General features: G+C 43.9%; 1 protein-coding gene across 2 annotated transcripts; it reads right to left on the bottom strand.

Moving 5' to 3' along the window:
• Positions 1 to 13699: 13699 nt before the first annotated feature.
• On the bottom strand, positions 13700 to 23731 carry ARRDC3 (arrestin domain containing 3). 2 transcript variants are annotated; one of them, XM_073587342.1, is made up of 8 exons: positions 23221 to 23731; positions 18700 to 18781; positions 18282 to 18429; positions 17643 to 17745; positions 17115 to 17371; positions 16547 to 16706; positions 16222 to 16373; positions 13700 to 15893 (listed from the first exon to the last, which is right to left on the bottom strand). In XM_073587342.1, the coding sequence occupies exons 1-8, from the start codon at positions 23498 to 23500 to the stop codon at positions 15837 to 15839; spliced, it is 1239 nt and encodes a 412-aa protein (XP_073443443.1). In that variant the 5' UTR covers positions 23501 to 23731; the 3' UTR covers positions 13700 to 15836. The 2 variants fall into 2 exon arrangements, with proteins under 2 accessions (XP_073443443.1, XP_073443527.1); XM_073587426.1 differs by lacking the exon at positions 23221 to 23731 and adding an exon at positions 19935 to 21646.
• Positions 23732 to 25925: the final 2194 nt, after the last annotated feature.

The following is a 25925-nucleotide window of genomic DNA, read 5'->3' on the forward strand; positions in this document are numbered from 1 at the left end:
AATTCTATGGCCAATATCCATGGACCTTCCCAGCCTATTAATATCAGTCCAGAGCTGTCTGCTTTGACTTTGCTGGTTATTAAAAATAGGGGAGATCCCATGTTTTTTTAGGTCCCCCCATTTTTAATAATGAGTAAAGGCAAAGCCTTGGGCTGATATTAATATGATGGGAAGTTCCATGAATATCGTTCCCTTCCTAGCATAAGAACAGCTCACGGCTGTCTGCTTTCCCTTGGCTGGTTATAAAAAATTGGAGTGGACCACAAGTTGTTTTTTAAAATTATTTATATATTTATTTAACACAGTTATACAGGTCGAGTCACGTGGTGTGCCAGCCAATCACAGCCATGCTAATACTTGGCATGTCTGTGAACAGGTCGGAAGTGCCCACAGCCTTAAAGCCTTTCAACAAGCTTTACTCGGCTGACAAACCTGAACAGTAGCACAGATGGCCAGGAGAAGTCTGTGTTTGGGGTTCAGCATCGGACACTAGGTTTCTGGTACTAACCCCATAACTTTACCGTTCGGGTTTGCTCATCGCTAGTCAGAGACCTATGTACAGTATTAGCATTGAGTGAACACAGCCTAGCAAAATTTCAATGAGAACTTAAAGTCAGACAGTTATTTAGGTACACAATGTGACAGTCTGACAGGCTTGAATTTTGTTATGCAATATGTGCACCCAAATGAGGATGTGACATTGCAGCAGGGCCGAATTAACCCATGACCATCTCGAAGGCTCTGAGATATTTTAGGCCTCCTTGGGGAATTCAATCTTTCACCACCCTACAGCTGATAGCCTTGGTACAGTAGCTACTGGGGCGAGATATAGAGCACTTTATCTATTCTGAGGGTCTCCTGATGAATTCTATTCCAATTTTGTTTTAGATTTTTATTGAGTGAGTAGAACTCTTCAGACAATGTATAAATAATATCAGCCTGGGTGATTAAGGTCACAAGAGGCCTGCATTACACATGGAGGTGTAATAACGTAAGAGCCGGTATGACGTCACAACCCTGACACTAGTATTTATTTACTATGCTTTGCTTATATAACACCATCATATTGGACAGCACTTTACAGATATTATCATCACTGACCCCACTTGGACTCACAATCTCAATCCCCTATCAGTATATCTTTGGTGTGTGGGAAGAAACCAAAATACCAAGAAGAAACTCACGCAAACTTCTAGATGTTGTTCTCGGAGGGATTTGAACCCAGGACCCCAGCGTGGCAAAGGAGCCACTGAGCCAACGTGCTGCCTTATAGCCATCCTTATAAATAATATGACCCTGCGTTTCAGTGATCAAATTTTGAGGTCAGGAGGAAAAAAATGAAAACTATTCTGATTAGCTAAAAAAAGACATGAAGAAGGGAGGTTGTGGTCACTTAATAACCTACTTTTCTGCGTTTCTTTTTTACCGTGTTTAACATTACTCTTATGTTGCCAGTCATATTTTCAGTCCGCCGTATCTCATTTTCCACCATGACGTCCCTATGTACACTTTCACTAAGCTGCTCTTCACATTGCACAACGCTGTGGGTGACTTGACTTTAACAACCGCTTCCTTTCTGCTGCTCACTTGCTATTTCTGGCTCTAACTAATGTGGAGCGTCGGCTCTGTACAGATCCTTAGGTTCCTCCTGAAAATAGATTGTACATTTAGATACCTGACATCAGATCACAACGTTGATTATAATGCACAGTGTGTGAATACGCACCGATCACTCCACTCTTTACTTACTCTATATCACCAATAAAATATGATTAGCAACAATGCAATGATAATTCGTCATGTCATTGTCTATGGGATGAAACAAGCAACAGAAAATAAAACACTTGCAAAGAAAATAGGAGATGACGACTCTCATGGGTTGATTGGAAACTTTTCCATCTTATATTATTCTAATGTGCCAACAGGATTTTGCTCCAGAGACACATACACTAACCCAGAAAGTTTTTGTGTTGTCTTCACCAAAGACTTACATGGCAACTAATATCATGCCCAACGATATACGGTATGTACAATTCTTTACATATTTATTGTGCTGTGCCTCAGACATCCATACTGTCACATGCCTACCCACAAATATATACTCTGCGGCCATACATACTCCCAAAGATATACTGTGCTACCATACATGTGCCTTACATCAAAGGAGGTAATACCATCAAGATTTACACAAAGGCAAAAATATTGGTAAGAGCAATATGAGACGACTGGAGGACTTACCCTCCCTTACTCTTTCTTAATTTACGGTGCCCCTTCCCCTACTTGGGTCACTCTGCCTTGGTGAACACAGCGGTTATAACCGTGGGTGGGCTCCACCATGTCAGTGAGCCCGAGACAGCTGCTGCCCTTTTTAACTAATCCACTGACCAAACTATATGATATTCATGTTTAGAAAAGTGCAGACAATAGGGAACACGATGCAGACAGTGAAGGAAATGAATGGTTAATTAATTATGTTTTCAACAGGACTTATTTCCCTGCACACCTTCATTGACTTTTGCTCTTTTTATTACCTGTAAAATATCAGCTGTGAATTTTTATTACGTTTGCAAGATATCAAACCCAAGGGTCTCATTGGTTAATGATCAGTAATGTCACTCATTCATTAGAGATGCCACGATTGGCCCTAGATCTGTGTACGTTCTATTTGTGCACTATGTCCTAAAACACTGAATGAAGAATAAAGTCCTAGCAAGATTCAGAATGTCATTTTTCTGCCTTAATAAAATCGATGAATAAAGTGCCATTATCTGCTTATCAGACCACCATGCTATACTACTAGAGCTGAAACTAAAGCCCCCGTTACACACTGCGATATCGCTAGCAATATCGCTGTAAAGTCACCGATTTTGTTACGTTACAGCGATATTGCTAGCGATATCGCTGCATGTGATACTTACCTCCGACCGGCTCCCCCGCTGGTTATCGCTGATCGCGCGAGAAGCTCCTGGATCGTTTCTCGTTGTCAGCTTCCTGCTGGGCTTCCTGTGGCGCCGACGAGCGACGCGTGGAGCCGGGCGGGAGGACGCAGGATCGCCGCGTCTGACAGGTAGGTAGCGATCCCCGACCACCGCTATGTCACTGATGAGATCTACCTGTGTGGCAGCTCACTAGCGACCACCTAGCGATGCACCAGCGATCCTGACCGCGTCATATCGCTAGTCGGGATCGCTGGTGCATCGCTAGGTGTAACAGTACCCTAAAGCCCGCCAACTATATATAGCGTGTAGGAAAGAATCAGAGAAAAAAAGGCAAATCGCCTCTTCAGAGAGAAAGAGGACTTGGACTCTATAGCGCCACCCGTTGGACGTTGCAAGCCACAATAAACCCTTTAACGAGTCTTGCAATGTGACTTAGGATAAGAGCTAAATCAGAATCTCAATTTGCAGACACTGGATTCAGGAGCGACTACGCCCTTAGGATAAGCTGCAATGGATAGGTTTATTGGTTAGAATCCATACTGGATTTATTCTACAGCCAAAGTCCTAAGGCATCCAAATTATGTCCAATAATCTTTAGCGTTGACTGAAAAGGAAGCTGGAATGAATTCTAAGGTCTTGAAAAGTAATTATTCCGCCAAGACTTGGGCTACACAATTTTAAGAGCTCGGGAGATGAAAAGCATAGCTGTATTCGTGCAAGCTACTTGTAAAAAGGAAATGAAAACCTAAGGTATTACATAAGGCGTAATCATTGGTTTCTATTTAAAGGTCTTTTAAGGGCAAGTAGTGCTCTTCGAGCCGGTCTGGGGGATTCAGGCACGGCAGACTTGCGAGCTGCAATGATTATCACTTCAAACAGCTGCTTCTTGCTATGGAGGCTCCGGCCGGTCTTTGCCGGTCCTTGATGACTCACATGAAACAGAAACTTTTATATCCAGACATGACTCATTTTACCTTCCATTAGTCCAAATATAACATGCTGAAACACTATTGGACCTATTGCCTTAAAATACATCCATTTAACAGCTAATAAGGAATAATTATTCAAGCAAACCAAAAGAGAACATAAATCTTAGAAAGGAGCACTAAAGAGTATTTATTTTTATAAATCAATATTGCACATGAAAAGAAACAACTTTGTAATATAACTTTATTAGAGAAATTTGCTTCTTTCTTCTCCTGGCCTGAACTCTCAAATCATGGGGAATAGAGTTTTCCCATTAATGCAATGACGGTTCTTTTAAAATTCTATCCAGGGAGAAGCTAGAGGCAAATACAGACATTCTGCTGCAAGTTCTCCTGAAACGATACTTGCAGTTCTCCATGGAAGTTAATAAGCACCAACTGTCGTCTATCTCAGTAATGGGAGCGTCTATGTTCACTGAAGACAGATATTTCTTAAGAACTTTGAGACTGAATAATCATTCCAAGATGAGAAAGAAGCAGATTCATCTAATAAAATATAAAATACAGAGGCCTCGATTGTTCATTACCTTTTGCGCGTGTTCGTCTACCTTTGTGTGCTTTGCGCCTGTTTTGTTAGCACCCAATTCATTATTCTATTTGCATAATTTTTGAAGCCTGTTTTGTATGTGCTCACTTGTTTTTTCTTTTCTGCTTTGTGGGTGGAGTTTGGCGATTCCAGATGTTTTCGACTGATTCACCAATTGTGACTTTTTAAAGAGTTGCAAAATTTGGCGCGTCAGTCAGTCCCCCCCACTGGTGTGTTTCTGAGTGCACCAGTATTTTGTATAGTTTTTACAACTTTTGACACTAATTTGCAACTTGTGACGTCAAGAGACGCAAAACAGCTCAAGACAGGAAGAAATCCCATTTTAGGCTTTGTGCCAAATTCATGAATCACCTGCTCGTTTTGATGTATTCCAAGTCAAAAACAGCAACTAATACCAGAAGACAAAAATAAGAAAATTACTTAAAAAAACAGCAAATGATGAAATTGGGCCAAAAGTTCATAATTTTCAAGTGTATTTTTGATTTATGGGAAAAAAATTAAAATGAATGTTACACTTTAAAGGGGACCTGTGGGAATTAAGAAAGTGAGCCCCAATGGCGACAGCAATGTTGATGTCTGTAAAATTAATGGCATAATATAAGAGAGTAAAATAAATAAATAAAATGCAAATGAGTGGACTTTGGTGCAACTTGGCATGGCCAAGAGCTTAGTGCACAATTATACCCCCTCAATCTGCATTTTGGGGGACTTCCGCTACTTCTGGTTGACCAAGCTCGCTTTCCCAAAATTAGTGCAGCCTGAACTCAACCCACATAGCTGCACAATCACAGTGACATTGCCTGAGTCGCATGCGCACACTGTGGACTGGCATGTTCGCCTCTCTGAAGGAGGAGTTAGTGAGGAGAATGTGTCCACACACACTGTATGCGTGCAGCTGAGCTTAGGCAGTGCCATTGCTCAAGTCCCCAAAAAATACAAATTGAAGGGGCAAAATGGTGCACTGATCCATGCTAAAGGTACACAGAAACCCCCTAATTTATCAGGCATGCTACCACTAAAGTACAGTGTCATATTTAATTTAGATATTTCTTTCACTCCCCTCATCCGATCACTTGCTCGCTCATGTCACCTACACCTCAAAAATATCTCTAGAATAAGGCCGGGGTCACACTGGCGAGGAATACGGGTGCGTGAGAGGCGCAAAAAGCACGCATTAGACACGGACCAATGATTCTCTATGGGGTCCCTCGCACCAGCCGTATATTTCTCCTCAGTATCCTACGCTCCGTGCCACTCGCAGCATGCTGCGATTGTCAGCGTACTACGCCCGTAGGTACGCCAATGCAAGTCTATGGGTGCGCAAAAAATACGGATTACACACGGAATACACGTGTGACCTGCAAGAAATACGCACCCGGTGTCTTTTAGCCAAGCCGGCAATTCAGTGCGCTATACAGTAAACTCACACTGACAGGTTTAATAAAGAAACAAAAGAATAGATATAGACACATAGAATACATATATATATATATATATATATATATGCATTCTATGTGTCTTTATCTATTCTTTCATTTCTTTATTAAAACTGTCATAGGGCTCCATTATATGTCCATTTTGCAAGCCTGCGAGAAAATCTCACCATACGGATGCCATACGGATTACATACGGATGCTGACATGCGCAAAATACGCGACCACACCTTGATTACGGATGACATACGGAGCACTGTTCAGGGGTCTGTCATCCGTATTACGCATGTAAAATACTGACCGTATTTTGCGCAGGTTAGTGTGACTCCAGCCTTAGGGTATGTGCACACGCTGCGGATTCTGCTGCGGATCCGCAGCGGATTTGACCCTGCGGATCCGCAGCAGTTTCTGCTGCATTGTACAGTACCTTTATTTTCAATGCAAAATGAAAACCGCAGTGCAGATGTTTTGCTGCAGTTTCAAAACCGCAGAAAGAATTGACATGTCAATTCTTTCTGCGGATTCCACTGCGGTTTGCCATCTGCTCCATTGTAGAGATGATAAATCACAGGGCAAAACCGCAGGGTAATCCGCAGATAAACCGCAGGTCTTCTGACCTGCGGATTTTACTAAATCCGCGCGGACAAATCTGCAGAGTATTCCGCAGCGTGCGCACACACCCTTATTCATTCTTGTCTTGACTACTGGAACTCTACTAATCGGTCTCCCTCTCACTAAACTCTCCCCTCTCCAATCTATCCTGAATGAAGCAGCCAGGATATTCATTTCCACACTTTACACCAATGCCTCTACCCTGTGCCAGTTGTTACACTAGTTGCCCATCCGATACAGAGTTCAATATAAACTTATCACTCTCACTCACAAAGCTCTGCACGGTTCAGCATCCCTCTACATCTCCTGCCTTGTCTCAGTCTACCACCCTACCCATGCCCACGGTTCTGCCATTGATATGAAACTAAAATCCTCAGTAATCCGAACCTCCCATTCCTGTCTCCAAGACTTCTCGAGTGCTGCGCCAATTCTGTCATGCAGAATGCACTACCCAGGACAATTCGATTTGTTTTAGGCTGTGTTCAAACACAGCGTTTTTTTCGTGGATTTGCCAAAAAATCCACTTAAAAACCACTTAAAAGAAGCCTCCCATTCATTTTAATGCATTTTGCACTTTTTGTGCATATTGAGGCGTTTTTTCCGCGAAAAAAACGCTTTGCGGTAAAAAACGCAGCATGTTCATTAATTTTGCGGATTTTTCTGCATTTCTGGCTATTTCTATGTGTCTGGGGCCGCGTGGAAAAAAACCGCATAAAAACCGCGTTTTTTGTGTGCAAAAACCGCGCAGAAAACGCGCAGAAACAAAGTGCGGTTTCTGGGAAGGAGTCCGGTTTTTATGCAGAAATTTTGGTCTAAACACGCATTTCTTTAGACTGGCCTGTCACCCCACCTCACTTATCTAACGATCCCCGTTTGGCCCAAACAACATTTTCTTCCAAAATCATGCCCCTCGTAACATCTGTTCACACCCTCCATGCACTTAATACCCCTCTGTGCCTGTACTGTACTGTACACATACCGGCTGGTGACCAGGTCACACAGAGCTACGTGCATATCCGATTTAGTATATTATGACTATATCGTGCACATTTTACCATTTACCTTTCGTGTCTCTCCTATTTCCTCATAGATTGTAAGCTTGCGAGCTGGGCCCTCATTTCTCTTGGTATCTCAGTTATGTTTACTCTGTAATGTCTTTAATGTCTGTAGAAGTCCCCTCTAAAACTGTAAAGTGATGTGGAATATGTTGGAGCTATAAAAATAAAAACTATTATTATTTCTTATACTGCGAATCTATAAAAATTATGAAATTCCTAACTTTGGAAAAAGTCTAATAAAATATATGCTATTGCTATGATTGTAGACGGTCATTATTCAGTTAAATAAAAGCAGTCAGTTTTAATTGCAATGTAAATGTGAAATTTGGAAAAAATAATCTATGTACTACGTAATCCAGATGTTGTGAACATCAGGCTTAACATATTGCTGTCCAGAGAGCACAGCTGCGCACAGGAAAGCTATTTCCTTAGTGAAAAAATATTCCTGGAACTAGCAGCAGCACTAATTCCTAGTATTACATGAAGGTGAAATTCATACTAGCACGTAAAATATCATTGTCATATACCTACTGGCCAAACCCAAACTTGTCATTTACAGTCATATGTTAAAGTTTGGGCACCCCTATTAATGTTAACCTTTTTTCTTTATAACAATTTTGGTTTTTGCAACAGCTATTTCAGTTTCACATATCTAATAACTGATGGACTCAGTTATATTTCTGGATTCAAATGAGGTTTATTGTACTAACAGAAAATGTGCAATCTGCATTTAAACAAAATTTGACCGGTGCAAAAGTATGGGCACCTCAACATAAAAGTGACATTAATATTTCGTAGATCCTCCTTTTGCAAAAATAACAGCCTCTAGTCGCTTCCTGTAGCTATTAATGAGTTCCTGGATCCTGGATGAAGGTATTTGTGACCATTCCTGTTTACAAAACAATTCCAGTTCAGTTACGTTTGATGGTCGCCGAGCATGGACAGCCCGCTTCAAATCATCCCACAGATGTTCAATGATATTCTGGTCTGGGGACTGGAATGGCCATTCCAGAACATTGTAATTGTTCCTCTGCATGAATGCCTGAGTAGATTTGGAGCGGTGTTTTGGATCATTGTCTTGCTGAAATATCCATCCCCTGCGTAACTTCAACTTCGTCACTGATTCTTGCACATTATTGTCAAGAATCTGCTAATACTGAATTGAATCCATGCGACCCTCATCTTTAACAAGATTCCCGGTGCCGGCATTGGCCACACAGCCCCAAAGCATGATGGAACCTCCACCAAATTTTACTGTGGGTAGCAAGTGTTTTTCTTGGAATGCTGTGTTTTTTAGCCTCCATGCATAACGCCTTTTTGCATGACCAAACAACTCAATCTTTGTTTCATCAGTCCACAGGACCTTCTTCCAAAATGTAACTGGCTTGTCCAAATGGGCTCTTGCATACCTCAGGCGACTCTGTTTGTGGCGTGCTTGCAGAAACGGCTTCTTTCGCATCACTCTCCCATACAGCTTCTCCTTGTGCAAAGTGCGCTATATTGTTGACCGATGCACAGTGACACCATCTGCAGCAAGATGATGCTGCAGGTCTTTGGAGGTGGTCTGTGGATTGTCCTTGACTGTTCTCACCATTCTTCTTCTCTGCCTTTCTGATATTTTTCTTGGCCTGCCACTTCTGGGCTTAACAAGAACTGTACCTGTGTTCTTCCATTTCCTTACTATGTTCCTCACAGTGGAAACTGACAGGTTAAATCTCTGAGACAACTTTTTGTATCCTTCCCCTGAAAAGCTATGTTGAATAATCTTTGTTTTCAGATCATTTGAGAGTTGTTTTGAGGAGCCCATGATGCCACTCTTCATAGGGGAATCAAATAGGAGAACTACTTGCAAGTGGCCACCTTAAATACCTTTTCTCATGATTTGATACACCTGGCTATGAAGTTCAAAGCTCAATGAGGTTACAAAACCAATTTAGTGCTTCAGGAAGTCAGTAAAAAGTAGTTAGGAGTGTTCAAATCAAGAAAATGATAAGGGTGCCCATACTTTTGCACCAATCAAATTTTGTTTAAATGCAGATTGCACATTTTCTGTTAGTACAATAAACCTCATTTGAATCCAGAAATATAACTGAGTCCATCAGTTATTAGATATATGAAACTGAAATAGCTGTTGCAAAAACCAAAATTGTTATCAAGAAAAAAGGTTAACATTAATAGGGGTGCCCAAACTTTAACATATGACTGTATATTAAGAAAATCATTCAGTAACTCAAACTGATCAGCCAATTACAGATATGATACGAAAATACAGAAGGTTTGTAGCAATGTCTTGTATCAAGTAATTGTAGCTGTCAGTTTGACCATAAACCATCTACGAAACTGACTTAACCCCTTAACAACCACCGATATGCCTTTTAACAGCGGTCTTTCAGTGGCCCTAGTCCACAGTGCTTTTCTCTGTTGAAGAGATTTAAGTGAATAGTGGCCCCACTAAGTGAACAGTGGGTAAAAATGGTGAGGGTGTTGGCTGTATATTGCAGCCGATACCCTGCAGCATGGTTCACTGCATTGTAGAACCGAGCAGAGCTGGCTAAAGGGAATCTGTCAGAAGGATTTCACCTACAGAACTATTTACACGTGCTTGTGGCTCTTTCAAATACAAGTCTAGAAATACCTTTACATTGCCAGATTGTCCCCTCATTACTTAGAAATCTGTGTTTTAATTGATATACAAATCAATCTTTAGATCAGAAGCCTCTGTCACTCCAGCTCTCTTTCCCATACAATGGTTCTTTCTCCTCCTTGACTTCCTCCAGGGAATAGAGCTGGAGTGACAGAGGCTTCAGATCTATAGCCTCATTTTCATGTCAATTAAAATGCAGATTTTTCAGAAACAGAAGAACACACTGGCCATGTAAAGGTATTTTATTGGTATCAATAAAAAGTTCAACTTGTCCTGCATAAAATAAGCCCTCATACAGCTTTTTGGGTCAAAATAGATAAAGCTTTCAAAATAAGGCAACAAAACTTTATTATTTTTTTTAATAAAAATTTTTTTGTAAAACATGCCCAGAATACGCAAGCTTGCAACCCATGCCAAGAGTCCTCATTGTCTTGGGAGATCCTACAATAAATTCTAAGCAACTTACTGAAAAGGATATAACATTCTAAAAACATCACGCAAAAAGGCAACCTTACTTACCCACACCAGGTCACAATACAAAAGAACTACAGGATGCAGCAGGCCCGCATGAAAAAAGGCAAAAGCCCAGCAGGTACAAAATACTGATGAAACAACTCACACTCCTACCATTCATCGAGGGTAGCAATCATATGTATTTTGGCCAAAATACGACCAATACTGCATGCATTTTATACATCTTTTTTATTTCTCATTTTTTTCATCTTTTTCAGTGTTCAGCCAGGCCTTTTAGTGCTGGCTTAAGGAAATGGGATGTCTGTCCTTCTGGCGTGCACTTACATGGTGCTAATAGAATGGGCTGTAAGACAAGACACTGTGCACTGCACTCGTTTGTGTGACTGGTGCCCTATACAAGCCTTATTCGTGTGCATTTATATTACTGGGCAATCACCCCCTCCATGAATTGCAGGTGTGTGTGGTTGTCTTATCAGTATTTTGCATGTGCTACCTTTGCCTTTATCATGGTGACCGGCGTCATCCTTACTGCACTTATGTCCTGGTATTGGTAAATATGGCTACCATTTACTACATTCTATGTACCCTTCAGTGAGTTGCAATAAAATCATCTATTTATCCCTTAAAAACATGTCCCCACTCAGATCTGTCATCTGTCTATAGAAATATTGAGGGTTTCCATGTTACTTGGAAGGACAAATGCTCTGAAGCAACATACCCCCCCCAAAAAAAAATAAAGTCCAGTGAAATCTGAGCTCCCAATCCACATGACCTTCCCCTCTTTCCAAGTCCCACAGTGTGCCTAAATATTTCTAATGTTGTAAAATTCTGTAAGTTTCATGTGCGTTCAGTGCTCACTATACCCCTAGATCAATGACAAATTCCATGAACAATGGCATTTCCAAAATAGTAGTCCTGCTTATCCCGCCATGTGATCAAACAGCCACACATGGGGTTTTGCCATGTTCGGTAAAAATTGCATGACAAATTGTGGTGTTCATTTTTCCCTTTAATCCCGTGTGAAACTTGAGGCTAAAGTAACATTTTAGTGGAAAAAAAACAAAAACCCACGAACATTTTTTCCTTTTCCTGGTCCAATATTATAAAATTCTGTGATACGAGAAAAAAAAAAAAAAAAAAAAAAAAAAAAAAAAAAGCTCCCCAGACCCATAGCTGAATTTGTGTTTAGTTTCCCAAATGGGGTCACTTGTGGAAGTTTCAGCTTTTTGATGCCTCTGGGGCTCTACAAGTGCCACATGGCATCCAAATTTGCACTCCAAGGATAATATAGTGATTGTGCTCTGCCCTTAGCCCAAATATTAGCTTTTCACCACATATGGGGGTAAACACCACATTAGGGAGAAATGGTGTTAAGGTACGGGGTCCATATTTCCTGTTACCCCTGTTTAAACATTTTTAAAATTTGTGGCTCAAAAAACATTCATTTGAAAATTTTTAAAAAAAATTACATTTTCTTCATGTGCAAATGTACTGTAAAATGACTTGTGAAGCACCAGAGTATAAAATAGTCACATGTATATGAACACTTTAAGGCATTTAGTAGTTCAATTGTGGGGGGGGGGCTTCTGCCATTTTGGTACCTTGGATCTCATTTGCAATAGCCTCTAATGTCCACAATCTTTGCCAGCTCTAAAAATCAAATAACGATTCTTCCTTTCCAAGCCCTGTCGTGCACCCAAACAATTTTACCGATATGGGATAATTCCACATTTAGGGGAAATTGCCAAATATTAAGGTCCATTTTCTCCTATTATCAATTGTGAAAATTAAAAAAGGTGAGTCCAACGCAAAATTTTATCTGGAAAAAAAACAAAAAAACAATTTACATTTTTTCATTTCACTTTGCCTTAATTCCTGTGTCGCACCTGTAGAGTTAATAGGATTCCTGTAGAATAATTTGTGTGGTCCATGTGTTTTTATACTTCAAAGAAGTAGAACACACATTTGTACCTATCAGAAAATAATTGACCAATATAAAATTGACCGGCTTTCAAAAATAATGGATTAGAGATTTCTAATTTTGTATTTTTGTCCCTTTTCTGTGAAACAAGAGATTGATAATCAGGAACCTCGGTACTCAGGTCCTGGAATTAAGCTTCATATCTTCATTGTATGCTGTTGCTCACTGCAGCCATGTAATTGTCCGTCCAATCCAACTTCAAGGTGTGTCATCCAATGAGGATATGTTACATATAGTCTAGGGCGACACGGTGACAGGAGATCCGTGTCCCATTGCAGCTACCAATTTCCTACGGTGCAGCATATTTTAGGTTGTCGCTAGCTGCAGCTCTTTTTGTCTTTTTATAGCAAAATTAAGCTCCAAAATAAAATTGCATGGCTTCTAAGCTTCTGTAGGCCGACTTGGGACTCTAGCTGTAAAGCAATAGTGCAACACAGGGCTGTGGCGTCGGGGCCCATTTTGGTGGAGTCGGAGTCATGGAAATTGAGGAATCGGAGGTTTGGCTTACTGACTCCACAGCCCTGATGCAACACAAGTGCTTATGGTCTATGGTCACGTGTCCTGTCTGAGAGTTGCTGTTACACGACATCAGTCCCCAGTCTAACAACTTCAAGAATTTTTTTATGTTTAGGTACCCATTTTCTTAATTGATCTGCCTATTGGTTTCATGAAATTAAACAAAAGATATTGTTATAAAAAAAAAAAAAAAAAAAAAATTGAACTTTATTTTGAAACAAGGAAGAACAATAGGAAAATGTAACATTTCCCACAGAAGTTTGTTTTGAACTGGAGCTTACAAGAACATTTTTTTCAGCACCAAAACAATAGATATAAAAAAAAAAAAAAAAAAACCAAAAGAATATAAACAGCCATAGATTAGTATCTATAAGCTTACACATAATATTGCACTTTATTTCTTTAGAAATTTGGATTCATTCATTTCTAGTTAGGAAACCATCTTGAATACTGGGCTATTTTTGCCAACTTTTTTTCTCCTTTTTAAGAAGCGGCCCAATGGGAAAAAAAAAAAAAATAAAAAAAAAGAACAAACACAACGAAAACACAACCATAATGCCTCTAAACAGAGTAAATAAATATCTTCAAACTTTGCAGAAGTTTTAAGCATTTTTTTTTTTTGATTTACCACATTTCATGCGATACAGTGCCAGTGGCATTAATGCTAATAAACCTCACATACATTTGCAGTGGCTATTAATATTGGTCGACCCTATTCAGACATAAAACATTGCCTATAGCTTTATAGGCAAGCCAGGAATTGTTCCCCATTTTTTTTTTTTTTTTTTTTTTTTAATCTATGGAAAAATGGAACAATAGTTTTGAGGAAAAAAAAAAAAAAAAAAAAAAAAAGTTTTACTGCCAATTACATGATAACTAATCAGCACTTAAAACAGAATAGTGAACCAGAGAAAGGAGAGAAATAGAAGAGGTCAAAACTACTGTTATATCCTCTTATGTCGGAAAGCGAAAACCAAAACGTCAGATAAATCACTTAAAACGTGACCAATAATAGTTATATCTTCACTGTGGAAGTTTTTTTTTTTTGTTTTTTTAACTGAAACTTCACTAACTTAGCTTAAAAAGGACACTTGCAAAAAGCATGGATTAAAGTGGATGTCAAAAGTTCTCACGGTTCAACTTCCTTGTCAGAAGAGCAACTGCATTTCAACACTCGCAACACTAGGGCGGGACTATTCCGCTATGGGGTCCGGCTGACAGTGCCGTGCGGACAACTTGATTTGATGCAAGCACTCACCACATGTGCTATATCTCGTAGGGAAAGTGATGAATGCATTAATACATTAAATTAGCTGTACAATAAATAGCCCAAGAAAAGGATTCAGTGTATAGAATCGATTCAGTACCACTGTTGAGAAAAAAAAAAAAAAATTAAAAAAAAAAAAAAAAATAATAATATATGACCTTTATCTACCGTGGGTCAAATTTAAAACTTGAGTAGCGCTTAGATATTTTATTAATTTTTTGTGTGTGGGAGGGGGGTCATCAATAGATTGTAATCCTAATCCAGCTACTATTCTGCTAAAGTGTACATCTCTGGGCTTGAGAGACTGCCTCAACGTTCTACCTTATTTTCAGGTCAAAAACGCTCACATTGCCTGATCATGCAAATGTATTATTCCCCTTAAAACTGAAGTTTGCCAATAGTGATTTGGGAAAGAAAAAAAAAAAAACCCACATTAATGCCCTAAATTTAAACATTATAAAAAAAAAAAAAAAAGTTTGAGTTTCCCCCCCCATTTTGCTAATTTTTTGTTTTGCTTTCTTGTGCATATTAGCTAACACCAACTTATAACTCCCCGTATTGTACAGTGCAACGTAAAGACACAAATAGATTAAAGTTTGGCGAGTGATGAAATCTCCTGAGATTAAGTGATTTGTAGAAGTCTGTAACAAAATCCTGCTTGGGTTGACAGTATAAAGGCAAAATGTTTTAGAAACTAAGCAAACAATCTTAAGAAAGTCCGATTTCCTCATGTTGTATTTTTTGCTCTTCTGTATTTTTTTCCCCTAACCCACTGGAAGTGTCCCTATGCTACAACAGTAGGTCGTAAACCATAACAGCAATAAACTGGCATGAAGGCATTTGATGGGTGTAAAGAAATCCATTGCTGTATGCAAGCTGAAGATGGTGCACATGCAGCCATGATGGACAATACTAAGCACGTAGAGCCCAGGCTACAAGAAAACAAAAAAATATATATATTAGTGCATTTGTCACTGCATTGTCTCTTTTGCTTGCATCTTGGTGTGCACAACACAACCAAATAGGAGGAAAGCTGTAGTGATTCCAATCTGCTCTACATACACACTGAAGGTGTGGCGATCAGCGGGAGAGGAATCCAGATCCTCCATTCACTACGCGCCGGGCATCTTGCCGCTTGACTGCGCCGTAAGAGCACAGCATCTTTGTGTGCCGACAGCACGGCAGTCTGACTTCCAAAAGTATGGAGCGTTTGTGTGTTACAAAGCTGTAAGCGCCATAATCATGACCACAGGTTGATTCAGTTTGCAGCTTCCAAGGGGAGACTCAAACTGTATTTTCCGAAAGTCTTCCATTATGGCTGCCATGTCTCACTGTCGGCAGTTAAGTTAAGTCTCATCGGCTGAATATTGCAGATTACTTCAGCGAGATGGACAGGAGGGATGGTCTTCTACTGGCTGATCAGGGTTTGGATCAACCTAAAAAAAAAAAAAAAAAAAAAAAAAAAGAGAAAAAAAAAAAAAGTTAGAGGATGTATAGGTCAGAATTTCACATGGCCCTCAAAAACAAGCAAGCTCTAACAGGGGAAGAATTCACTAGCAAGAAACGTATCAAGGAGTCTGAAGAAATTCCATGAAACGAGCCATCTAAGGCTCTTTTCTTGACATATTCCACAATACGGCTGTTCTAAATGCCATACAGTTAATACTGCTAAGAGCGGTACTTTAATCAATACTATGCCCTTTTCACATAAGGCTAGCTGGGCAGACTCCATTGTATTAACTCCTATATCTATAACTAGCTTACCTCTGAGTAAAGAGGTGGAGGCAGGTAACGAAATTCTTGGATATAAGCAAACAGTGGTCCTTGAAGTGCCAGCTCAAAGTGATCACACATATTTGATGACACCAGATTTTGTCTTTGCTCTTCTGTGACAATTTCTGCATAGCTTGGAGGTGCTAAAACAGGGAACAAAAAGTAATATTGTAAATAGCCGTCAGATAATAGATTTTTAAGCAATGCTGTTAGTACCGCATGATCCTGCACATGCTTTTTAATAGCCATGAGCACGTGGAAGAACACGCTGCGATTGCAACACCTGTAAAGATTAAACAGAAGGATTGTAAATTACCTTCAGGTCGCTCCGGTAGAACTAAACCCAGCCAGTTATTCATGCTGTACTGACTGCTCACACTAGATGTCCGACTGCCAAATGGGTGCAAAGGAATTGTTCCAATGACAAGAGGTAAATTAAGAAATAAGTCCATAGCGCCTGGAATATCCACGTATACCTAAAAGGAAGTAAAATGGTCATTAATGTGAAAGAAGCAGGCAAAATATGCATCAAATTATGTACTGTAAAGGGATCGTTCCTTTATGCTGCATGCATTAAAAAACAAACTGGCTATGTTCTTAGAAAGTAATCACACCCAGGGTGCAGCAGTGACATGGACCACCTAATGACCACATTACAAGTCATAGCTGGTGGCAATCTAGTCCTAGACAAATTACTAGACTAGAGATCTTTAGTGCCCCCTATTGGCACTGTACGGGGCTTACACTTTCGGCTTTGGTTCACCAATTACAATACCAAGATTAGATATAATATTCCCCCCATGAATAAATATTAGACCTTTATTCAAGTAGTTGCTTAGACCGGTCAGTGAATTGGGCATTTAGTGTCACCCGGCCATACATACCATGAGCGAATATTCTACTCGGATGATGCTGCAGTCAATGATCGAGGGGGATACCGGTGGAATTTTAAGTAGCTTGCCATTCCAGGTCTCCGTTTTCCCAGAAGAAAGGGATTCTCCCCGCAAGTTGGCAACGAGCTGCTTCACCTCCTTCATTTTCCCTTTGGCATAGAAAGTCTGCGTTTGATAAATGGCCGCCTTAGGCACAACCATTCTGGAAGAGCAATTCTCAATCTCGGCGAAGATTTGAATTGATTCACCTTCAAGAAAGAGATAAAACACAGGCTTTAAGGAATCGGCAGCGACACGGTAATATACAAGAAGCCAAACCACTATGCGACACTAACGTTTATCTTCCCTTCGAGCCATCAAAAAGCTGAAGAGATAATTTTGTTCCCTACCTAATCTTGACGGCTTTACCATCAATATATGTAAAAAAAAAAAAAAAAAAAAAAAAAAAAAAAAATATAATAATAATAATAATAATAATAATAATAATAATAAGTAAAATAACCCTCTCCACACACATACCTGGTGTATAGCCCTTCCGTTCAATTTTGGCACTTAGGGAGATAGGACCTGAGGTACAAAACCAGCAACACAGAGTTTTCTCTTTTGTGCCCGCCTGTGGTGACTGAAAAGAAAAGGCAAAATTTAGTTGTAATAAAAAAAGACTCCAAACACAAGACACCAATGTAGTGAAAAAAACAAACAAAAAAAAAAAAAAAAAACAAGAAAATGTATATTTAAGGGGAAGACTACTAAAATTCTAAATGAATCAGGACATTATAGGCCAAGTCCCCAACTAGGTAACATATGTATGGGATGCAGGACTGGAAAGTGGTCCAGCCACTAAAAATAGGGTGTGGTAGAAAGTTATTTTTAATAAACTAAAAAAATAAATTTTTTTCCCACCATTCAATATTTTACTGGTGTTTTGGGGGGGGGAAAAAAAAAAAAAAGAAAAAAAAAAAAAAAGTATATAATCTGGCCAGGCAAAGGTTAACCATAGGTTCCAGCATGCCATAGAAAGCAGTATGTGCATCGGCTTGTACAGGCTTCAGTATTACTTTAAAAGCCACGCGTGATAGATAAAAATGGATTTTTGTCGTTTAAAATCATTTAAGGCATGGGAAGTTTACTGTAAGAGAAAAATCCAAAATTCCTTACCAGTAATGAAGGAGTGTTGATATCTATATGCTCAAACACGGTGAATTCCTTCTTTAATTTTACTGGTAGCAGCCAGGCTCTGTGCAACTCTGCTTTCACCCAATAACGCACACTGCCGTGTCTGCCTTCAAATGAGGTAGCGAGTGGTCTGCGCGAGGAAGGAAGGCAAATTAGTGACAGTGCTCATTACAGGCTCATCAGGACAGCCCATTGCCGCGTGCAGCAGATGCCTAGGTTCAGCAAAGCTGGGGATGTCTGGACGGTCATTACCCTTGGCCAGTCGTTAAGGAACGACATTAGGAAGGAGACCTTGGCCCGGTAAACATTACGCTACCCTCCCCTTATGCTGGATTTCTGGTGAGGGGTTTCTAGATCAGGGAGTGGGTTCATTTTATACGAGAGTAGAGAAGAGACTTACGTCTGTGGAAGCTCGAAACTGAATGCATATTCATGGCGTCCTGAAAGAATAGTGGTCAGTCCTTCTTCAGAGTTATCGTCATCTGGAAAAACAAGAAGATGTATAGATCAGCATGTGGAACACGGCCTCCAACTGCTGTGTGCTGACTTGTCAACTAGATCAAGCTCTGGGCCTACACTTTTCCCCCCATGTCCAGGACAGCCGAGGTTGTCCACCTTTGGGGACACGTTACTTAAAATGCTGATATTAAAGGCTATAAACCAGGTTTGTTTGTTTTTTTTTTTATGGGGGGGGGGGGGGGGCTTGGTTTCATTAAACTTATTAGTTTGCGGACTGCAGAATGGGTCAAGTGAGAATCAGTTAGTGAGCTCACTCATTCTGATGGTCCAATGAGAGCTTCTAACTCTGTCTTGGCTTGGAAGCAGATCATAAAAGCCAAGAGTGCAATTTTTTCATGAAAACCAAAAATAAGAGGTAAAGAACTCTCACCTCCCCCATGATCACATCTAATAGCCATAGAGAAGCACACTTCAGGGTTAACCCCAGAAAGACCAGATGTGAATGTTACATAAATAAGCAGTGCATTTATTAGGGATGACAGCCCAGAGCCTGACCTAAATACCCCGACAAAGAACAATACCACAAGTCACGCAACCAGTGTTCTGGATACAATGAGATCTAGTCCAGGGCTCGGAGGTGAAACCCCACCCGACACTCCAGACACTAAGGAGGGGTCCTAGTTGCGGTAAACAACCTGACCTTCACGGTCTACCTGTGCACAATCACCAGTATGGAAGATACAGGATTCAGATACAGACACCAGTGTGCCGAATATTGCCATAAGTATCAATGCAAGAAGACTCCTGAACATGGCCTTATTACATGGCGCTATTGTGTGCGGAGCCCGGCCTGTCTCTGCCTTCTGGTGGCCGATATGTCGTTGGTATGGCAGGCTGAGCGGCCTCACTGACAATAGGGCCACACCGGCCTCTTTTCTGGGTAAGGTTATTACTCTCCCCTCACTTTGCACCATTATGTGACTACTTTATGAAGTTTGTCTCGTCCTTTCGTAATTAATACAATTGTGTCTATTTATGCAGCAATTGGTGACTCCATTTTTCCAAGTGTCAGTATGGAGGAGTACGGGGCGTATAATACTGGAGCCCGGGCAGAAAATCCGGCCCAACCAGTTCTAGAACAGAACAGAACCCCCGGGGAGGAGGATTCCCATTCACCGTCACAGGCCATGGAAATCCAGCAGCTGTCTTTCCTGAAGGGCGGCAGCCGCGGACAGCCCTCCGTCCTCATGGGCACACACACTGACTGACACTTTCTTTTCTAGGCTGCCGAGTCTCTCCCTCTCTGCCAGCTCAGCAGTCTCCGGGAGGAGAGCGCAGCACAGTGTGGTAAACAAGTGCTGAGCTGTCAATCACAGGCGACTCCAGCAGGAGAGGACCGGCCTGAACCGGTGCGAGCAGCTCCTCAGCCAGTCTCTCATATGCATAGACATGACGTAGGCGCGCTGCAGAGACAGCTGGGCGCAGCCTAACGTGCTGGCGCTCAGCCACACTGAGTCAGGCCCGCCCACTGCTTCCGGGTCTCCGGGAGACCATGCTGGATGATGGGGCGCGCGCTGCTGCCTGCACTAGTTACAGCTATGTGCGAGGAGGAGACATGCGGCCATGGCCGGCGGGGGCTGAGGAGGAGACATGCGGCCATGGCCGGCGGGGGCTGAGGAGGAGACATGCGGCCATGGCCGGCGGGGGCTGAGGAGGAGACATGCGGCCATGGCCGGCGGGGGCTGAGGAGGAGACATGCGGCCGTGGCCGGCGGGGGCTGTGTGTACGGAGGCCCAGAACAGCAGGACACAAGCGGGGCCAGGATGGCTCCGAATGTGAGGAATTCCTAATGGCGGCTCCTAACAAGTGTGACTGGAGCCGAACCATTGCACCAACACTCCTCCCCGGCGCCCTGCAGCGTGTGCGCCGCCAGGTTCCCTCCAGCTAGGGAGAGCCTGAGCCCAGTGACGATCCTGCCCGTAGAGCGCGGCCGCAGTAGTGGCGCTGTCCCCTGCACAGGCCTAGACACGGGGAATGGCCAGCGCCCAGAATGCCGAGTTTGGGGTCCTGCTCTCCCCATTGCAGCCTGTCTGGGGGAGGGGACAAGAATTCTGGGAGTCTCCATGGAGACCCGTCACACATACTCCTTATATGGGCAGCGCCGCTGCTGACACCTGATCCAGCACTCAGCCCCCTATCCCTGACCGAGCGGCCGCTAACAGAGGGTTAATCAGCGTCACCACCACGCCCATCTCCCCACCTGCTCCCGTGTGCCCTAAGCAACAGCATCAGCCAATCACTGCGCGCTGTCGTCTCCATAGCAACATCCTAACAAAAGCTCGCCATCCAATCACCAGCCTGCTAGGTGCGGATTGAGCGGATTCGCCGTCCTTCCCATAACCAAGCTTGTGTGAGAGCCGATTGCCAAACCGCACGTAACAGAAGGGCAAGTTTAACCCGTGCACTGCCGCTGACGGCAACTAAACTCCGGCGGAATATTGCAGCACACGGCTCCCATCGGTCATTGTGTGTCAGGCTGCTGCGCCCATACAGAGCACTGCAGTACCAGGGGATAGGAACACTGTACTCGGACTTTCCATTATATGTGGTATCAAGCACAGAGCTGTAACATGCCGATCTATGAGGACCCAGCAAATCCACCGGCAGGAGACCAGGACTGGCCTGTGCTGGAGAAACGCTCTCTTCTGTACGTGCCATTCTCTGGTGGATGATATGAAGTCATCGGCACCACCTGACAGCCGTGCAGCCAATGCCTGCAGAGCAGCCCCCTCCCACTCTCTCCACTGACACCACTAGCCCAAAACAGGATTGAACCGCTTCTAACAAAGGCTGCTGGAAACTTCAGAAAAACAAGATGATTCCTTCACCCCCGCCCTACCCCATACAACCGAGAATGTTCCTGCAGGTCACCAGAAGCTGCCGCAGAAAGCTCCAAAAGTTGGGCTGGAGCAGATCAGCGGTGCTACTCCCAGAGCAGGGAGCCCTGACTCCTAACAAGCATGGCACCCCTGCACTCAGGGCTGCCATCACCCAATAGCCCACACAATGCCACCGAGGGTCCCCCATTAGAAGGGCACCCATCACACAATGGCCACTGAGGGTCCCCCATTAGAAGGGCACCCATCACACGATGGCCACTGAGGGTCCCCCATTAGAAGGGCACCCATCACACGATGGCCACTGAGGGTCCCCCATTAGAAGGGCACCCATCACACGATGGCCACTGAGGGTCCCCCATTAGAAGGGCACCCATCACACGATGGCCACTGAGGGTCCCCCATTAGAAGGGCACCCATCACACGATGGCCACTGAGGGTCCCCCATTAGAAGGGCACCCATCACACGATGGCCACTGAGGGTCCCCCATTAGAAGGGCACCCATCACACGATGGCCACTGAGGGTCCCCCATTAGAAGGGCACCCATCACACGATGGCCACTGAGGGTCCCCCATTAGAAGGGCACCCATCACACGATGGCCACTGAGGGTCCCCCATTAGCAGGGCACCCATCACACGATGGCCACTGAGGGTCCCCCATTAGCAGGGCACACAGCGATGGCCACTGAGGGTCCCCCATTAGCAGGGCACACAGCGATGGCCACTGAGGGTCCCCCATTAGCAGGGCACACAGCGATGGCCACTGAGGGTCCCCCATTAGCAGGGCACACAGCGATGGCCACTGAGGGTCCCCCATTAGCAGGGCACACAGCGATGGCCACTGAGGGTCCCCCATTAGCAGGGCACACAGCGATGGCCACTGAGGGTCCCCCATTAGCAGGGCACACAGCGATGGCCACTGAGGGTCCCCCATTAGCAGGGCACACAGCGATGGCCACTGAGGGTCCCCCATTAGCAGGGCACACAGCGATGGCCACTGAGGGTCCCCCATTAGCAGGGCACACAGCGATGGCCACTGAGGGTCCCCCATTAGCAGGGCACACAGCGATGGCCACTGAGGGTCCCCCATTAGCAGGGCACACAGCGATGGCCACTGAGGGTCCCCCATTAGCAGGGCACACAGCGATGGCCACTGAGGGTCCCCCATTAGCAGGGCACACAGCGATGGCCACTGAGGGTCCCCCATTAGCAGGGCACACAGCGATGGCCACTGAGGGTCCCCCATTAGCAGGGCACACAGCGATGGCCACTGAGGGTCCCCCCATTAGCAGGGCACACAGCGATGGCCACTGAGGGTCCCCCATTAGCAGGGCACACAGCGATGGCCACTGAGGGTCCCCCATTAGCAGGGCACACAGCGATGGCCACTGAGGGTCCCCCATTAGCAGGGCACACAGCGATGGCCACTGAGGGTCCCCCATTAGCAGGGCACACAGCGATGGCCACTGAGGGTCCCCCATTAGCAGGGCACACAGCGATGGCCACTGAGGGTCCCCCATTAGCAGGGCACACAGTGATGGCACCGCAGACTGTTGCACTCACCTCGTTCATGGCCGATCAGGAGGTCCTTGTGGGTGAAGTACTCCACCTCCTCGGTGTAGTTCTGGGTGTAGGCAGTGTTAGAGCCGGCATTCCTGGACTCCGTCCACCTCACTTTGGCATGGCCTCTCGCATGGATCTTCAGGGATTTGACTCTGATCTCCCCTGTAACTTCCAGATTTACCTTCCCTGAGACGGTGTCCCCGCTGGAATACACAGGGACATGGCTGCCATTGAGACAGTCAAAGCTTATGGTTAAACTCTTCACCTTCCCCAGCACCATGATTGTAAGAAAATGTAGAAAAATAGATGCTGTGTAATGGTGGCAAAAATGAGGGAGGAAAGAGTAAAATGTCCGCTCTCATATAAACGTGGTCTTGTCTCGCACTGCTGGGTCAGTGCTGGCTGTGCAAGCCGGTCATTGGGGCTAGTGGGTGGGAGAGGTAACAGCAGCGCCGCCGTCACAGTGCTCCGCTCAGTGGTCTCCTCACAAAGACGGCGGGCTGCAGTGTGCCGGCTCACTTTATGCACAGCTCTGTGAAAAACAACCTATCTGCGCAGGCGCCAAGCCTAGGACACTCCTCCTAGCCCTTTATTCCTTCTCTTGTAGAAAACTTTGCAGGACGTGTCCATTTTTCTGCACTTGTTTATTTCCTATGCTATAGCAGGAATTTCAGCTCCTTACTTGTCTGCATCTGAGTTAGTATTATAGTTGTAAGGCATGAAAATCCAATGTAGCCTTAATGCTGCAGCTATATAACAAGCAAGGGGAAGCCATCAGCTACACAGCACCCTGCTACAGAGCAGGGTGTGATCAGAGCATAGTCCTCAGCTCTCATGGAAAAGCACGGGCTGCACCTGGCTGAGGCCTGAAGCCCCAGGGTGCAGAGTCCTGCTCATCTGCTGCATTCTGCCTCCTTGTGCTGCTGAGGACTCATTATACAGCACACATCAGAAAGAGCTTTCTTAGGCTATGTGCACACACTGCAGATTCACCTGCAGGTTTTGTTCCCGCGGAACCGCAGGTAAAACCGCAGGTAAAGTGACCTGCGGATTAGCCTGTGGATTAGCCTGCGGTTTCACACCTCTACTATGCTAAAGGTGTGAAACTGCAGCAGAATCCGCAGAAACAATTGACATGCTGCGGAAAAAAACCCCGCAGCTTTTCCGCAGGTAAAAAACCGCAGCGTGAGCACAGCGGTTTTGAAAACCCATAGGCTAACATGGTGAAGTACCATGTCTGCGGAACTGCTGCAGTTCTGCAGGGCCAAAACCGCAGCAGAACCGCAGCGTGTGCACATGGCCTTATATTTACAGGCGTTAAGACGTTAATTCATCGGTTTTCTTTTTTTTTCTTTTTTGATTTGGAATCCTGCCTGGGGGTTGTATTTGACGGCTGTACTATCGATAAAAATATTAATTTGCATTTCTCCCTGAACCTACTTCCCCACGATGAGTATTTGGTCATTTTTTTACGTTTTTTGCACCTATTAGGGTAGGTGCCCACGATCCGGAATTGCGGCAGGTTGTATGCTGCACGCTTATGCGGCGTCAAAGCTGAAGTGGCCAGATGTTAGGGCATAGTGGATGGAATTTCATGACACCCCATGCCCATTATGTGTCCAGAGACGCCCACAGCGCCCCTATGACTGAATACCGTATGCTGGCAAGGAGAATAAACATCATTTTCTCCCTGCTGCACTCGGCTACAGCCTCATAACACTGCTAACCTGCAGATTAACCGCATATGGCAGGTTCCCTATAAACAAAGTCGCTCACTTCCTGGTATTTGGCTTTGCCAATTTTTTTTATACAGTTGTGGGGATTACATGTGTTTTTGATGTGTTACTGCTGCGGAAATGCGCTAAAAACATATATGCATTTTTTTTACCTTTGGATTTTCCACATTTAATTCAAGTCTATGGGAAAAATCTGCTCATAAAACAGAATACCCGCAAGAGAAAGTGACATGTTACCGATTTGAAAACCCACATTGCATAATAAAAAAAATAAAGAGTTAAAAAAGAAAAATGGCCATGAGGTTTCTATAAGGTCACATTTAGTATTTGGTCAGTATTTTACCTCAGTATTTGTAAAACTACACCAGCAGCGAGTAAATGTGCAGAAGTGGTGACGTGTTTCCGTTATCCTTTTTCACTCCTGGTTATGGCTTACAAATGTTGAGGTAAAAAACTCACCAAATACTAAATGTGTGCACATGGCCTAAGGATAGAGCCTGGCGGTCACTCAACTCGTACAAGGACGGCAACACAATGCTCAGACTATTCGTCGGCCGTCCCGACCTGAGCATGACAGCTTCACAGAAGTATTTGCAGTCACTGTCGGGGTGGGAGAGCCGACGGTCAGTCCGAGTATTGCCTTGCTATCCTTGCCTGAGTAAGGCTGCTTTCACACATCCGGTGTCAGGGGTGCGGCGGCATGCGGCGAAAAGCCGTACCGCCGGATCAGGCCTGCAGCGGTGACACCGGATGCAGATGCGGCGCCTGATCCGGTTGGAAAGCATTTAAAGGAGCCGCACCGGGGACGAGAGAGGCAGCGGTATGCGGGGGGGGGGAGAGAGATACACGCGCGCTCGTCGGGCACTTGTGGGTTAAACCTCACAGTGCCTGCGCATGCGCTGTTGATAAAGCCGTTCCGGCGCTGCAAAAAAACGTTGCAGGCAACGTTTTTTGCTGACGCCGGACGGC

The sequence above is a fragment of the Dendrobates tinctorius genome, unplaced genomic scaffold (genome assembly GCF_039654945.1).
Source record: "Dendrobates tinctorius isolate UK_male_01 unplaced genomic scaffold, ASM3965494v1 ptg000003l, whole genome shotgun sequence".
NCBI classification, from domain to species: Eukaryota; Metazoa; Chordata; class Amphibia; order Anura; family Dendrobatidae; genus Dendrobates; species Dendrobates tinctorius.

Coding starts and splice junctions, on each gene's coding strand:
- ARRDC3 (XM_073587342.1), bottom strand. CDS start 23,500: ATGGTGCTGGGGAAGGTGAAGAGTTTAACCATAAGCTTTGACTGTCTC. Junction 18,430..18,699: donor AGTTTCGAGCTTCCACAGAC/GTAAGTCTCTTC, acceptor TTCCTCGCGCAG/ACCACTCGCTACCTCATTTG. Junction 17,746..18,281: donor TCAACACTCCTTCATTACTG/GTAAGGAATTTT, acceptor TTTTCTTTTCAG/TCACCACAGGCGGGCACAAA.